The sequence below is a fragment of the Lethenteron reissneri genome, chromosome 62 (genome assembly GCF_015708825.2).
Source record: "Lethenteron reissneri isolate LAM-NWPU_2019-01 chromosome 62, ASM1570882v1, whole genome shotgun sequence".
NCBI lineage: Eukaryota > Metazoa > Chordata > Hyperoartia > Petromyzontiformes > Petromyzontidae > Lethenteron > Lethenteron reissneri.
The window spans coordinates 2,585,535-2,602,369 of NC_083840.1; the positions used below are offsets into that span (position 1 = coordinate 2,585,535).

The 16,835-nt window shown below is 54.7% G+C and overlaps 1 protein-coding gene across 2 annotated transcripts in view; it reads right to left on the bottom strand.

The window, feature by feature from the left end:
• LOC133358481 (POU domain, class 2, transcription factor 1-like) overlaps positions 1-16,569 on the bottom strand; it is a 140,548-nt gene extending 123,979 nt beyond the window's left edge. For both annotated transcript variants that reach the window (XM_061576807.1, XM_061576804.1), the window contains exon 1: positions 16,440-16,569. In XM_061576807.1, coding sequence (XP_061432791.1) covers positions 16,440-16,473 — 34 coding nt within the window. In that variant the 5' untranslated portion in view covers positions 16,474-16,569. The remainder of the gene's footprint in view (positions 1-16,439) is intronic.
• Between the last annotated feature and the right edge of the window lie 266 nt (positions 16,570-16,835).

Below are 16,835 nucleotides of genomic sequence, written 5' to 3' on the forward strand. Positions count from 1 at the left end.
TTATATACTCACTTGCCTCACACACTCGCCCGCCACACTCGCCCGCTCGCCTCACACACTTGCAAAGACAAAGATCGCCTATGGAGCCTTTAACAGACTGTTGGTGCAAATACTGTTTGCAAGCAGCTATGAAGGCCGACACGATAGACGAGGGAATGGGTGGCAAACACTCCACCCTTCTTCTCCCCGGTGCTGACATTTACACACGGCACCAGGTTCGCATTTTTACGTCTGAGTGGATCAAAGGGAGACCCAGAACCGGATCAAATGTTTGCAACTGTTGTTGGTCGTGAGCAGAAATCGAACTTGAGTGACAGCACAGTGTGCTAACCACCACGCTAGCCCTACATTACGACTCCCCACCCTCTCACCGACTAAACCACGGTGCAGGTCACCTCACTTCCCTCTGCTTCTTCCCTAGCACTGCTCCACTCTAAAATTCCCTCCACCACCATCATTGTCATCGTCGTCATCATCGTTTCTGTTTCGCCACTCCCCAAGCCGTCGCAGTAAATAACCTTGCCGCTAAACTCGAGAACACTACTACAACCGTGATAGACGTTACGGGGACAACCAAAACCTGATAACGATGGTCACAGCAACAACAAAAACCCTCGGGCCCTGCCCTACAGGACGTGGGCTCCGTCCAACGCGTGGCTCCTCCCGCCACTCATGACTGCAGCCCCCCCCCCAACCCCGTGTGTGTGTGTGTGTGTTCAGGGTAAGGCGGCTGTCTCCGGGTGCCCTAATGAGTTTAATTAAAAATCAAATAGCCGTCGCTCGGCCCCCACCCCCCACGGCGGGTCTCCGAGATCGCAATCGAGCAGCCGTCGGCACCTCGAGTCACATTTAGCGCCATTGACCTCCCCGGCGCGACGGCGCTGGCGGCGCCGGTAATTGAGATTGCTCAACGATCCGATCCAACGATTAGCGCGGCAAAAATTTGAATCTCTCCGCGTGCGCCGTCGTCGTGCTGCGGCTAAAACATTTTTTTGACTTTACCAGTTAAGGCCCACGGAGCTGATATATAGCTCTTATTTAGAAGTGAGCTGGCTAACACGAATGATAGCTCGACTAAGTGGCTTATCGTGTGGAAATTGATGGCAGCCAAATACTCTAAAGGCATGTTGTTGATTCCAAATGTGGAGGGGAAAAACCGGAAGACCCGATGAAAAATCCACGTGACCACGGGCAGAGAGAATATGCAAACTCCAAATATACAACAAGCCTCACGGTTGGGATCGAACCCACGCGATCCTTATATCAGGCGAGGTAGTTAACATCTCCGAGCCACCGTGGTGCGTCACCACTGCTGCGGCAGTGACGCACGTGACGCTTTGCCGCCGGACCGCGCTGCCGCTCGGCTGAATGCGCTGCATGCAGGGCACGGACCGGGATGCGGCCTCCCGTTCCGAGTTGGATCGGCTCCCGCCCTCGAGCGCCGGCTGCGACGTAAATTAGGCGACAACACCGCGTCAGTTCCATCGACGGCTCGTTAGTCTCCCGCCGACGTCACGTCGTCAAATGATCAGAAATCCACTCAGGTGGCCTAACATGTGTGAAGCTCCCCCTGTAAATTAGTCACTCACTCACTTGCTCACCCACTCACCCACTCACTCGCTCACCCACTCACTCGCTCACCCACTCACCCACTCACTCGCTCACCCACTCACCCACTCACCCACTCACCCACTCACTCGCTCACCCACTCACCACTCACCACTCACTCACTTGCTCACCCACTCACCCACTCACTCGCTCATCCACTCACCCACTCACTCGCTCACCCACTCACTCACTCACCCACTCACCCACTCACCCTCTCACCACACTGTAGATCACTACAAAGATCCCCCGTATAGCCTTAAGACCTTCAGGGCAAGCGCTGTTAGCATTGAGTAGCACCTATGAAGGCCAGAATGGCACATGAGGGGGCAGGTGGCCAGCACAACGGCCCGGCTGCCTTTGTCTCCCAAGTGGCGATGTTTACACATCATTTGAGGCCAAGTCGACCCAGGAGAGGCCCAGGACTGGTACACACGCACGTACAGACACGTACAAACATGCACACACGCGCGCCCACGGCGCAACCAGAGCTCAACAAACACCTCAATCGAGTGGCAAACATCATCAATCATCACACCTCCTCCTGGCTGTGGACATCTCCTTCATGAATGCAAAACTAAAGACACAAGCCACGGGGCGATTGTGACCATTACACCCCAAACTTTGGATCATATATTAAGCCCATATACTCAGAGATACATTAAAGACAAGCCATCGAAGTGATGTGGCCATGTAACCCAAACTATGGACCGTGACCAGATGGACAACCTGCGGACAAACCACCAGGTGTCCCCAAACACGCGCTGGAGTTATTCACTTTTAAATCTAGATTGGCAACTCATTTCTTCAGAACTGCTTTTTGTGTTAAGTTTGTTCCGCCCGCACCCTCAATTAGCACGGTTGGCTACGTACGGTGCAAAACAAGTTCAACATACGTACAAATAGTAAAGCCCTCTCGTCATGGCCACCAGCAGATCCAGACATTGGCATTGAGTTCCTGAACTCGTTACCGCCATCATGCGCGAGCGTAGAATGGAACAAAACCACACAATGTCCCTGTTATCGAGCCAAAGCATCCCCAACGCTGAAACATTACCTGCAGATTACTCAATAGGGACCACGTCACCCTAACTGCAAAATAATTAGGCAGAGTTGTATGTGCAGAGTAATAGCGCCGGCTGGTGGACAGCAGCGGCAACTGTGATGGACGGAGAGTACACACGCCGGTGAGGGCGTGTACGGGGTGTTGGCAGAGTAGAGGAACTGGGGTAAGGGTCACGGAGGACCCCATCTGGAAGCCCCTGGAACTTGCGAGCGGGTTCCAGAAGGGAGGCGCGGTCAGGGCGGAGCCAGGCCGCGCTTGTAGCATAAAATGAGCTGAGAGCGGCAGCTCAGGGCTGCCGGTTCTGGGAGTGGACTCGTCTCGTCGTCGTTGTCGGCTTGCCGCCTGTCTTCGCTAGATATTGCGCGGCCAGATAGTTGTTGGCTGTCTCGGTCAGCGCCATCAGTGTTACATGGTCAGGGTTGTGTTTAGACGAGGCTAGGACAGAGCAAGGACGAATCTGTGAAGTGTGGACTTGTTAAATAAAGGTGCCTCCTGGAAAGCCTTGTCTCCGAATCACTAACACTACATATGTATGATTTAGGCAGGACCCTGTTGAAAGAGTGGGCAAACAAGAGGAGTAGTAACAGTGATAATGATAATGTTTGGGTTAGATCGCGTAAATATAAACGTCGTTAAACTTGCCACCACCCGACACAGCCAATAAGGTTTGTCACGTAAACAAAACATGTCAATTCGTGACTAGTTCAGCACATCGTTGTGTAGAGTAAACCCAAAACATTTACAATTTGAGGTTTCACCGGTAATTACATACCACCCTCATCAGGCAACAGACAGAGTTCTGGAGAAATCTTCCTGTTTTGGTCTTTAATGATGGTGATGATATTAAGGCCTGAGAGAGGGGAGACCAGGGGGGAAGAGTACAGACGTTCCCGAGGCAGGCTCCGGGCCCACGCATGACCCGAGCTGACCTTGGCGCAGCCTGGGGGTTGACTCGGTTCAAAACCGAACAATCAAAGAGCAAGGCAAACGTTCATACTGCACCCACAATGTCATCATCATAATAACGCCGCGCCGCCATCATACTCGGGGATTAGCTCACTCTCGTGGAGATGGGACGACTCAAAGGCACGAGGAGGAACCATGGGCAACAGTCGGGGGAAGGCAGCAGTAGCAGCCATTCGGGGAGCCGGCGTCACATTTTACCCGCGGTCCTCTATGTTTAAAAATGGGTTCTTGGCACGTGGAAGGAAAATGGAGCAACCGGAGAAAACCCCATGTGTGCTGGGGAGAAAGTCTTATCCCATACAGAGAGAACAAGCGGAGCCCACATTTAGCTGCATCGCCTTCTCTCGCGAGCCATAGACACACGTGGAGACAGAGACTTGCATAGAGACCCACAGACGTATGTGGAGACCTACAGGCAAACATAAAAACCAAAATAATCATTCAGAGGCAACCTTCTCCTGGAAAGCCAGAGTATGGGCTTCTCCTCAACGTCCTCAGAAAGGGAGTTGTTGGAACAGATGGAGATTAGTCTCCACTTTGCTTTATTGCCTTTTCCTGGCGAGCCAAGGTACAGCTCTTCACGACATTTGACTAAACATTTCGGAGCGGTTTGCTTAGCCGAGGGGACCCATAATGTCAACTTGTCACCCAGCAATGCACCCCATCTCGTCGGGTGGAGCCCAGCGAGTTCCCGGATGGGGTGGGACAGGCGTTGGGGAGGTGTGCGTGTGCGCGTGAGCGAGGAGGCCCAGGCCGTCGGTGTCGAGCGTTACTCCCCTCGTACGCGTGGGTTCTCTCCGGGCACCCCGCTTTCCTCCCGAATGGAAAGGAGGGTTACGGGTGGCAGTGTCCAAACAAATCCAACGCAGGATCAATCAGCCCAGGCACCGGAGACTCCTGGGTGATTACGTGACATTCCACGAGCGACATAGATGCTCCTCTACATCTGCTCCCCTATAGCTGCTCATTCATGGCAGCTCCTCTATATCTGCTCTCCTATATCTACTCCTCCATGACTACTCCTCTATAGCAGCTACGACTGTCGTCGCTGTTCCCGTCAACTTCACTCACCACCCCCCCCCAACCAACAACCACACCACCAACCAATAACCACAACGACCCAGGCAAGCACTGCAACTGCTGCAATTACAACCCCGCAAAACCACACCCCCTATCAACAACAATTGCCACCCCCAGCGACAACCACATCACCTCCAGCCAACAAACACAACCAACAACTACACCCCCCCCAGCCAAAAACCACACACAGCCAACAACCAGAGCTTCATCACCACCAAGGCTGGCTATGTATGCGAGCTGCGTGCGAGCTGTGTGTGAGAGCTGTGCGCTGGCTGTGTGCAGTGTGTGTGTGCTGTGTGTGCTGTGTGAGCCGTGTGCGCGCTGTGTGTGAACTGTGTGGGAGCTGTGTGCGCTGGGTGTGAGCTGTGTGCGTGTGAGCTGTGTTGTGAGCTGTATGTCAGCGCTATGTGTGTGCCGTGTGAGCGCTGTGTGCTGTGCGCGCGCTGTGTGCTGTGTGCGAGCTGTGTGGGAGCTGTGTGCGCACTGTGCGCTGGGTGTGAGCTGTGTTGTGAGCTGTATGTCAGCGCTATGTGTGTGCCGTGTGAGCGCTATCTGTGTGCTGTGCACCAGCTGTGTGCTGTGTATAGCTGTGTATCTGCATCCGTGCTGCGTGTGAGCCGTGTGCTGTGTTTGTGTGTATCTGTGTCTTTGTATATCTGTGTCTTTGTATATCCGTGTGTGCGCACGCTGGCTGGGCTGTCAAGCCACCCCAAGACATCGGCGCCCCAGCCCCGGTCAGCCAAGCAACACCCAGCACAGGGAGAAGCCACGTGGAGCGCCCAGCACATCCCAGCACTGTGGCAGGAGTGCTCCGAGCTCTCGCAAGCGCTGGTGCCGCATATCGAGCACGGCAGCAGCACAGACACGCAGAGATGAGGGAGACACACGGGCAGCAGAGACGAGCGTGTGTGATGGGAGAGCAAGACATGCCCCCCCCCACCATAGCAGAACATACGCACACACACGCAGCAGTAGCACACACGCAGCAGTAGCACACAAGCAGCAGTAGCACACACGCAGCAGTAGCACACACGCAGCAGTAACACACACGCAGCAGTACACGCAGCAGCACGCAGAGACACAGCAGTGGCGCGCACACACACACGTCGGAACGGGGCAGCCCGGCCGCACCTCCCTCCCGCATGCACACACTTAATTATTAATGGTGAACTGCGTCGCACACGCGGATAGCACACACCTCACACATGCACACACATAACATACATGCACCTAACATACATGCATACACACCCACACCCCGAACACACACAAAGATCCTCCCTATCACCGTTAACAGACTATTGGGACAATTGCTGTTAGCAAGTAAAGCACCTATGAAGACCAGTACCAAACGAGGGGGTGAGTGGTCAGCAGCATTCCCGGCCGCCTTTGTCTCCCTCGTGGCGATGTTCACGCAGCGCACACGCACATCACACGGTCCCCCAAGTCACGGGGGCTGTCCTGAATCACGGGAATTGAGGCTCAGGCATAGGGCAGGGCGCTCATTATGCGCGCTCAACGCAGCGGAAGTAACGCGCACGGGTTAACCACACAGACTCGCACACACAGACACACACACAGACTCGCACACACAGACGCACACACAGACACGCAGGCTCCTCCTACTCCTCTACCCTGGACCCCGACTCCAATACAATGCGGGGGCGGGGGAAGGCAGGGGGAGTGGTCGTGTGTGTATTGTGTGTGTATTGTGTGTGTGTGTATTGTGTGTGTATTGTGTGTGGTGAGTGTACTGTATGGTAGTGTGTAAAGTGTGGTTTGTATCCATAAGAGGTTTTTGGGTTAGATCGCGTAAATATATAAATGTGTCGTTAAAACCCGCCACCACCCGACACAGCCAACTAGTAAGGATTGTCACGTAAACAGAACGTGCCAATTCGTCACTAGTACAGCACTAACCGGTGTGTTGGAAAGCCAAACCACAACATTTACAATCAGAGTATGACGTTTCGCTAGTAATTACAACTAGCGACAGCCAGATTTGTGAAGAAATCTTACTGTTTCGTTCCTTATATAGAGGAATTTATTTGGATAATGTTGAAGTTTAGTGCAAAACTAGCTACTACTGGCCAAGACTAATTAGAGAATCTATCGAAATTGAAAGAAATCAAAATTACTTTAACTGTTCGGATAGCTACCGTCTTAGTGCTGCGTGGAAGTGAATCATCAAATAATACATTATTTAAATGCATGCCTACAAAGGGCAGCGTACTTCAATAGGGATTACCGTTGGTAGGGCTATTTTAATCAAAACAATAGACAGGAAGGACAAGTTCAAAGGGCTCGGATAATGTACATGCATAATGTACGTTGACTCAGTAATCCGCCCCCTATAATTGCGCAAGAGCGCAGAAGCGTGGTCACCACATCTACGCCTCTATATAAGGGACGAAACAGGTGGACTTCTCCACAAATCTGGCTGTTGCCTGATGAAGCTAGTTGTAATTACTGGCACAACGTCGTACTCGGATTGTAAATGTTGTGGCTTGGCTCTCCAACACACCGGTGTGCTGTACTAGTGACGAATTGGCCACGTTCTGTTTACGTGACAACCCTTACTAGTTGGCTGTGTCGGGTGGTGGCGGGTTTTAACGACACATTTAATATATTTACGTGATCTAACCCAAAAACCTCTGTTATGGATGATATTGGTCACGAAAGCCTACGTGTTAAACTGTGGTTTGTATATTGCGGTGTGTAGTATGATCAGTATCTTGTGTGTATTGTACGTCATGCTGTTGTTTTGTGTAGTGTGTGGGGCGTGTATGTATTGTTTGTAGTGAGCGTGAGTGTATTGTGTGTATGTATTTTGGGTGTGTAGGGTGAATGTATTGCGTGTGTACTGTGCGTGGTGTTATGCATGCTGTGTGGCGTTGTGTGGTGTTGTGTGAGTTATGGTGCGTGATGTGCGTGGTATGATGTGTGGTTTGCGGTAGAGTGTGGTGTGTGTATTGTGTGGTGTATGTATTAATTGTTGTATTATGCGTGCTGTGTGGCACGAGGTATTGTGTGATATTAGGCGTGGTATCGTGTGCGGTGTTGTTTAAATTACAATTTGTATTGTGTGGTTCTGTGTGTGGTGTGATTATTTGCCATGTGGTATTGAGTGTGGTGTGTGGTGATATTTACTGTATTATGCATTGTATTGTGTGTGGCACTGTGTATGTTATTAAATATGGTAATACAGTACTCTAATATGTGGTGTGTGGTTGTGTGTATAGAACATTGTGGTATTGCGTGATATTGTGTGGTTCTGTGTATAGAACATTGTGGTATTGCGTGATATTGTGTGGTTCTGTGTATAGAACATTGTGGTATTGCGTGATATTGTGTGGTTCTGTGTATAGAACATTGTGGTATTGCGTGATATTGTGTGGTTCTGTGTATAGAACATTGTGGTATTGCGTGATATTGTGTGGTTGTGTGTATAGAACATTGTGGTATTGCGTGATATTGTGGTTTTGTGTATAGAACATTGTGGTATTGCGTGATATTGTGTGGTTGTGTGTATAGAACATTGTGGTATTGCGTGATATTGTGTGGTTCTGTGTCTAGAACATTGTGCGTGGCGTGATATTGTGTGGTTCTGTGTATAGAACATTGTGGTATTATGCGTTATATTGTGTGGTTTTGTGTATAGAACATTGTGGTATTGTGTGATATTGTGTGGTTTTGTGTATAGAACATTGTGGTATTGCATGGTTCTGTGTAGGGTACAGTGCGTGGTATACATTGTGTGTTACTACACGCGATGTGTGCGGAATTAAGCCCGCGGTATCCATCACGCCGTGAGCTGCAGCGCACCGCGCATTGCAATGAACTCTGTGAAGACAAAGGCGGCCGGGCGTGGTTCTGGCCTCCCGACCTTACGAGGCGCTCGCCAACACCGCTCACCAGGGCTGGGTTCGCGCCGGGTCCCGTGTTCCGCCCGTGCGAGTTAACGCTCTGCAATGGCCTGTGGCTTTGTGCACGTGTGGTTTGTGCGAGTGTGGTGTGCGTGTGTGTGCATTGTTCTCGTGTGATCACGCGCATGGGGTGTGCACAGGTGTGGGTGTGTGTCGGCGCACAAGTGTGTGTGTGTCGGCGCACAGGTGTGCAGACACACCGACCAAGGCCACACGCACCCCCACACACCACTCTTGTCTCCCTAGCACCTCGCTGCATTCGGTGAGCGCGCGGTAGACTCACACCTTGCACCACACTCACACAACACTCACACCTTGCACCAGACTCACACCTTGCACCATTCTCACACCACACTCACACCACACTCACACCACACTCACACCACGCACCACACTCACACCACACTCACACCTGTACCACACTCACACCTTACACCACACTGACACCTTGCACCACTCCCACCACACTAACACCTTGCACCACACTCACACCTCACACCACACTCACACCTGCACCACTCACACCACACTCACACCTGCACCACTTACCCCTTGCACCACACTTACCCCTTGCACCACTCACACCACACTCACACCTTGCACCACCCTCACACCTCGCACCACACTCACACCTGCACCACTCACACCTTGCACCACACTCACACCTGCACCACTCACACCTTGCACCACACTCACACCTTGCACCACTCACACCTTTCACCACTCACACCACACTCACACCTTGCACCACACTCACACCTTACCACACTCACACCTTGCACCACTCACACCACACTCACACCTTGCACCACTCACACCACACTCACACCATGCACCACACTCACACCTTGCACCACTCTCACCACACTCACACCTTGCACCACACTCACACCTCGGACCACTCACACCACATTCACACCTTGCACCACTCATACCTTACACCACTCACACCCTGCACCACTCAAACCCTGCACCACTCACACCTTGCACCACTCACACCCTACACCACACTCACACCTTGCAGCACACTCACCCTGCACCACACTCACACCTTGCACCACACTCACCCTGCACCACTCTCACACCTTTGCTCCACACTCACACCACATTCACACCTTGAACCACTTACACACCTTGCACCACACTCGCACCACACTCGGACCACACTCGGACCACACTCGCACCATACTCACACTCGCACCACACTCACACCTTGCACCACACTCACAGCTTGCACCACACTCACAGCTTGGACCACACTCACACCTTGCACCACTCTCACACCTTGCACCACTCTCGCACCTGCACCACACTCGCACCTTGCACCACACTCACACCTGCACCACACTCGCACCTTGCACCACTCACCCCTTGCACCACACTCACACCTGCACCACACTCGCACCTTGCACCACACTCACACCTTGCACCACTCTCACACCTTGCACCACACTCACACCTTGCACCACAATCACACCACACTCACACCTTGCACCACACTCACACCTTGCACCACATTCACCCCTTGCACCACTCACCCCTTGCACCACTCACCCCTTGCACCACACTCACACCTGCACCACACTCGCACCTTGCACCACTCACCCCTTGCACCACACTCACACCTGCACCACACTCGCACCTTGCACCACACTCACACCTTGCACCACTCACACCTTGCACCACACTCACACCTTGCACCACTCACACCTGCACCACACTCACACCTTGCACCACATTCACACCACACTCACACCTTGCACCACTCTCACACCTTGCACCACATTCACACCTGCACCACACTCACACATTGCACCACACTCACACCTTGCACCACACTCACACCTTGCACCACACTCACACCTTGCACAACTCTCACACCTTGCACCACATTCACACCTTTCACCACTCTCACACCTTGCACCACATTCACCCCTTGCACCACTCTCGCACCTTGCACCACACTCGCACCTTGCACCACTCTCACACCTTGCACCACATTCACACCTTTCACCACTCTCACACCTTGCACCACATTCACCCCTTGCACCACTCTCGCACCTTGCACCACACTCGCACCTTGCACCACACTCGCACCTTGCACCACATTCACCCCTTGGACCACTCTCGCACCTTGCACCACACTCACACCTTGCACCACATTCACCCCTTGCACCACTCTCGCACCTTTCACCACACTCGCACCTTGCACCACATTCACCCCTTGCACCACACTCGCACCTTGCACCACACTCACACCTTGCACCACATTCACCCCTTGCACCACTCTCGCACCTTTCACCACACTCGCACCTTGCACCACACTCGCACCTTGCACCACATTCACCCCTTGCACCACTCTCACACCTTGCACCACACTCACACCTTGCACCACACTCACACCTTGCACCACACTCACCCTTGCACCACACTCGGACCTTGCACCACACTCACACCTTGCACCACACTCACACCTTGCACCACACTCACACCTTGCACCACACTCACACCTTGCACCACACTCGCACCTTGCACCACATTCACCCCTTGCACCACTCTCACACCTTGCACCACACTCACACCTTGCACCACATTCACCCCTTGCACCACTCTCACACCTTGCACCACACTCACACCTTGCACCACACTCACACTTTGCACCACACTCACACCTTGCACCACACTCACACCTGCACCACACTCACACCTTGCACCACACTCACACCTTGCACCACACTCACACCTTTCACCACTCTGACACCTTGCACCACACTCATACCTTGCACCACTCACACCTTACACCACACTCGCACCTTGCACCACACTCACACCTTGCACCACACTCACCCCTTGCACCACATTCACCCCTTGCACCACACTCATACCTTGCACCACTCACACCTTACACCACACTCGCACCACACTCACAACTTGCACCACCCTCACACCTTGCACCACACTCACACCTTGCACCACTCACACCTTGCACCACTCACACCTTGCACCACTCACACCTTGCACCACTCACACCTTGCACCACTCACACCTTGCACCACACTCACACCTTGCACCACTCACACCTTGCACCACTCACACCTTGCACCACACTCACACCTTGCACCACTCACACCTTGCACCACTCACACCTTGCACCACACTCGCATCTTGCACCACTCTCACACCTTGAACCACACTCACACCTGCACCCCACACTTGCACCACTCACACCTTGCACCACTCACACCTTGCACCACTCTCGCACCTTTCACCACACTCGCACCTTGCACCACATTCACCCCTTGCACCACACTCGCACCTTGCACCACACTCACACCTTGCACCACATTCACCCCTTGCACCACTCTCGCACCTTTCACCACACTCGCACCTTGCACCACACTCGCACCTTGCACCACATTCACCCCTTGCACCACTCTCACACCTTGCACCACCCTCACACCTTGCACCACACTCACACCTTGCACCACACTCACCCTTGCACCACACTCACACCTTGCACCACACTCACACCTTGCACCACACTCACACCTTGCACCACTCACACCTTGCACCACACTCACACCTTGCACCACACTCACAGCTTGCACCACACTCACACCTTGCACCACACTCGGACCTTGCACCACACTCACACCTTGCACCACACTCACACCTTGCACCACACTCACACCTTGCACCACACTCGCACCTTGCACCACATTCACCCCTTGCACCACACTCACACCTTGCACCACATTCACCCCTTGCACCACTCTCACACCTTGCACCACACTCACACCTTGCACCACACTCACACTTTGCACCACACTCACACCTTGCACCACACTCACACCTTGCACCACACTCACACCTTGCACCACACTCACACCTTTCACCACTCTGACACCTTGCACCACACTCATACCTTGCACCACTCACACCTTACACCACACTCGCACCTTGCACCACACTCACACCTTGCACCACACTCACCCCTTGCACCACATTCACCCCTTGCACCACACTCATACCTTGCACCACTCACACCTTACACCACACTCGCACCACACTCACAACTTGCACCACCCTCACACCTTGCACCACACTCACACCTTGCACCACTCACACCTTGCACCACTCACACCTTGCACCACTCACACCTTGCACCACTCACACCTTGCACCACACTCACACCTTGCACCACTCACACCTTGCACCACTCACACCTTGCACCACACTCACACCTTGCACCACTCACACCTTGCACCACACTCGCATCTTGCACCACTCTCACACCTTGAACCACACTCACACCTGCACCCCACACTTGCACCACTCACACCTTGCACCACTCACACCTTGCACCACACTCACACCTGCACCACACTCACACCTTGCACCACACTCACACCTGCACCCCACACTTGCACCACTCACACCTTGCACCACTCTCACACCACACTCACATCTTGCACCACTCACACACCTTGCACCACACTCACACCTTGTACCACACACACACCTTGCACCACTCACACCTGCACCACTCACACCTGCACCACTCACACCTTGCACCACACTCACACCCTGCACCACACTCACACCTTGCACCACACTCACACCTTGCACCACACTCACACCCTGCACCACACTCACACCTTGCACCACACTCACACCTTGCACCACTCTCACACCTTGCACCACTCACACCTTGCACCACTCACACCTTGCACCACTCTCACACCTTGCACCACTCACACCACTCTCACACCTTGCACCACTCTCACACCTTGCACCACTCTCACACCTTGCACCACTCACACCACTCTCACACCTTGCACCACTCACACCTTGCACCACTCACACCTTGCACCACTCTCACACCTTGCACCACTCACACCTTGCACCACTCTCACACCTTGCACCACTCACACCTTGCACCACTCTCACACCACTCTCACACCTGCACCACTCTCGCACCACTCTCACACCTGCACCACACTCACACCCTGCACCACACTCACACCTTGCACCACACTCACACCTTGCACCACTCACACCTTGCACCACTCACACCTGCACCACTCACACCTGCACCACTCACACCTTGCACCACACTCACACCTTGCACCACTCACACCTTGCACCACACTCACACCTTGCACCACTCTCACACCTTGCACCACTCACACCTTGCACCACACTCACACCTTGCACCACTCTCACACCTTGCACCACTCACACCACACTAACACCCTGCACCACACTCACACCTTGCACCACTCACACCCTGCACCACACTCACACCTTGCACCGCACTCACACCTTGCACCGCACTCACACCCTGAACCGCACTCACACCTTGCACCACACTCACACCTTGCACCACACTCACACCCTGCACCACACTCACACCTTGCACCACACTCACACCTTGCACCACACTCACACCCTGCACCACACTCACACCTTGCACCACACTCACACCTTGCACCACTCTCACACCTTGCACCACTCACACCTTGCACCACTCACACCTTGCACCACTCTCACACCTTGCACCACTCACACCACTCTCACACCTTGCACCACTCTCACACCTTGCACCACTCTCACACCTTGCACCACTCACACCTTGCACCACTCTCACACCTTGCACCACTCACACCACTCTCACACCTTGCACCACTCACACCTTGCACCACTCACACCTTGCACCACTCTCACACCTTGCACCACTCACACCTTGCACCACTCTCACACCTTGCACCACTCTCACACCACTCTCACACCTGCACCACTCTCGCACCACTCTCACACCTGCACCACACTCACACCCTGCACCACACTCACACCCTGCACCACACTCACACCTTGCACCACACTCACACCTTGCACCACTCACACCTTGCACCACTCACACCTGCACCACTCACACCTTGCACCACACTCACACCTTGCACCACTCACACCTTGCACCACACTCACACCTTGCACCACTCTCACACCTTGCACCACTCACACCTTGCACCACACTCACACCTTGCACCACTCACACCACACTAACACCCTGCACCACACTCACACCTTGCACCACTCACACCCTGCACCACACTCACCCCTTGCACCACACTCACACCTTGCACCACACTCACACCCTGCACCACACTCACACCTGCACCACACTCACACCTTGCACCACACTCACACCTTGCACCACTCACACCACACTCACACCTTGCACCACACTCACACCTGCACCACACTCACACCTTGCACCACACTCACACCCTGCACCACACTCACACCTTGCACCACACTCACACCTGCACCACACTCACACCTTGCACCACTCACACCACACTCACACCTTGCACCACACTCACACCTGCACCACACTCACACCTTGCACCACTCACACCTTGAACCACACAAATCGCTCACCGCGCGCCGCTGATATTACACAAATCAATCACAGCTTCCCCCCTCTCCCAATAACGGAATTTACAACACAAACCTAATCAGGGGGTGGCCTCACGCGACGAGTAGCCTCCATCTCGACCTCCACACACACACATATATACAGGGGGCCCGGTGGGGGTGGGGGCACTGGGCGAGTGGAACGGGGGTGCGGTGGGGGGTACTGACGGAGGGGCAGAGTGAGGGGGGCACAGGGGGTTGAGGTGGGGGGCACGGAGTGGAGTGCGGGGGGTGTCAGGGACGGAAGGACAGGGTGGGGGGCACGCTACGCAGCGGACAAAGGATAGAATGGGGGTCACGAGATTACATGAATGGGGGGGGACATTGGATTGACAAAGGATGCAAGCTGGCGATACATGAAAGAGCTGGGGGTGCACAACAATACATGGAGGGGGGCCGGATAACGAAGAGGCGGGGGTGGGGGGCATCAACGAATGAGAGGGGTGGGGGGGGGTACTCTACATCGGCAACAATAACAACAATAACAACAGCCGAGCCGAGCCGGGCTCACGGGGCTATCGGGACTTGCTCACAACCCCCCGGGTACACGACCCGGCCCGAAGCCTTCAGAGAGCCCGAGACCCCCGGCAGCCGCGTTCGCCCCGGGATCGCGGTCGCCACGGAGGGCCCGAGACCAACATCACCCGGGGAGCCCCGAGACCACAACCGGGGAGCCCCGGGAGCCCGGGAGTCCGGAGACCCCGAGACCCTGAGCCGTCCGGGCCGTCCGGGCCGTCCGGGCCGCCTCCCCTAACCCCGGGCCGCCTCCTCCTGCCCGCCCGCCCGCCTCGGCTGCGCGGTGGCGGCAGTGGCGGCGGCGGCAGCAGCAAGCGCTGAGCCGCGGCTAGATTTCGATCAAAACAATTAAAATATCGACCCTGGCGAGCCGCCTGTCATTGGCCGCTGGCGGGGCCGCAATTAAAATAGATTTGAGTGCGGGGAGCGGGAGAGAGGAGAGCAGCAGCAGCTTTGTGAGCGGGCGAGCGAGCGAGCCACTGTTTGGCGAGCATTGCTGCTGCTGCTGCCTTCTCCTCCTTCCTCCTCCTCCAACGACGACGACGACGACAACAACAACAATGCCGCCGCCGCCGCCGCTACCACCGCGCCCAGCCCGACCGCCTCAGCGTCTCGCCTCGCCACCGCGGCCGGCCAGCGACGAGAGACGTCGTTTCGGCGTTCGCAAACAAATTAGCGAGGTAAAGGTTAGTAGCTCGTGTCGTCGCGTCGCGTCGGCCCCCCCCCCCCAATCAAATTAACCCCGCTAAATAAATTATGCTGAGGCGGACAAATATGAATATGTAAAAATTAACTAGTACCTGGCTTTTCATCTTTGGTCGCTGGATCCGCCATTTTGAATATCAATCACTTCCGAGGGGGCCGCGCGGCGGAAGCGGCGACGGCAGCGGCGGCCTCCCAACCACCACCACCGCAGCAGCAGCAGCAGCAGGCAGCAGGCACAGCACGCCAACAACAACCACCACCACTACAGCAGCACACACACACGGGGGCGCGCGCGGGGGGAGGGGGCGGTGGGGGGGGCGGCAGCCGTGGAGCCACGAGGGGGCGCGCGCGCGCGGACGCCGCCACCGCCACCACGCAGCGCCACGCAGACACAAAGAGACAAAGATCATCATCGCCTGCCTCCACCCCCATCACCCCCCACGCCGGAGAACCCGAACAGACTGTTAGGGCACGTGCTTGACCCCGCCACA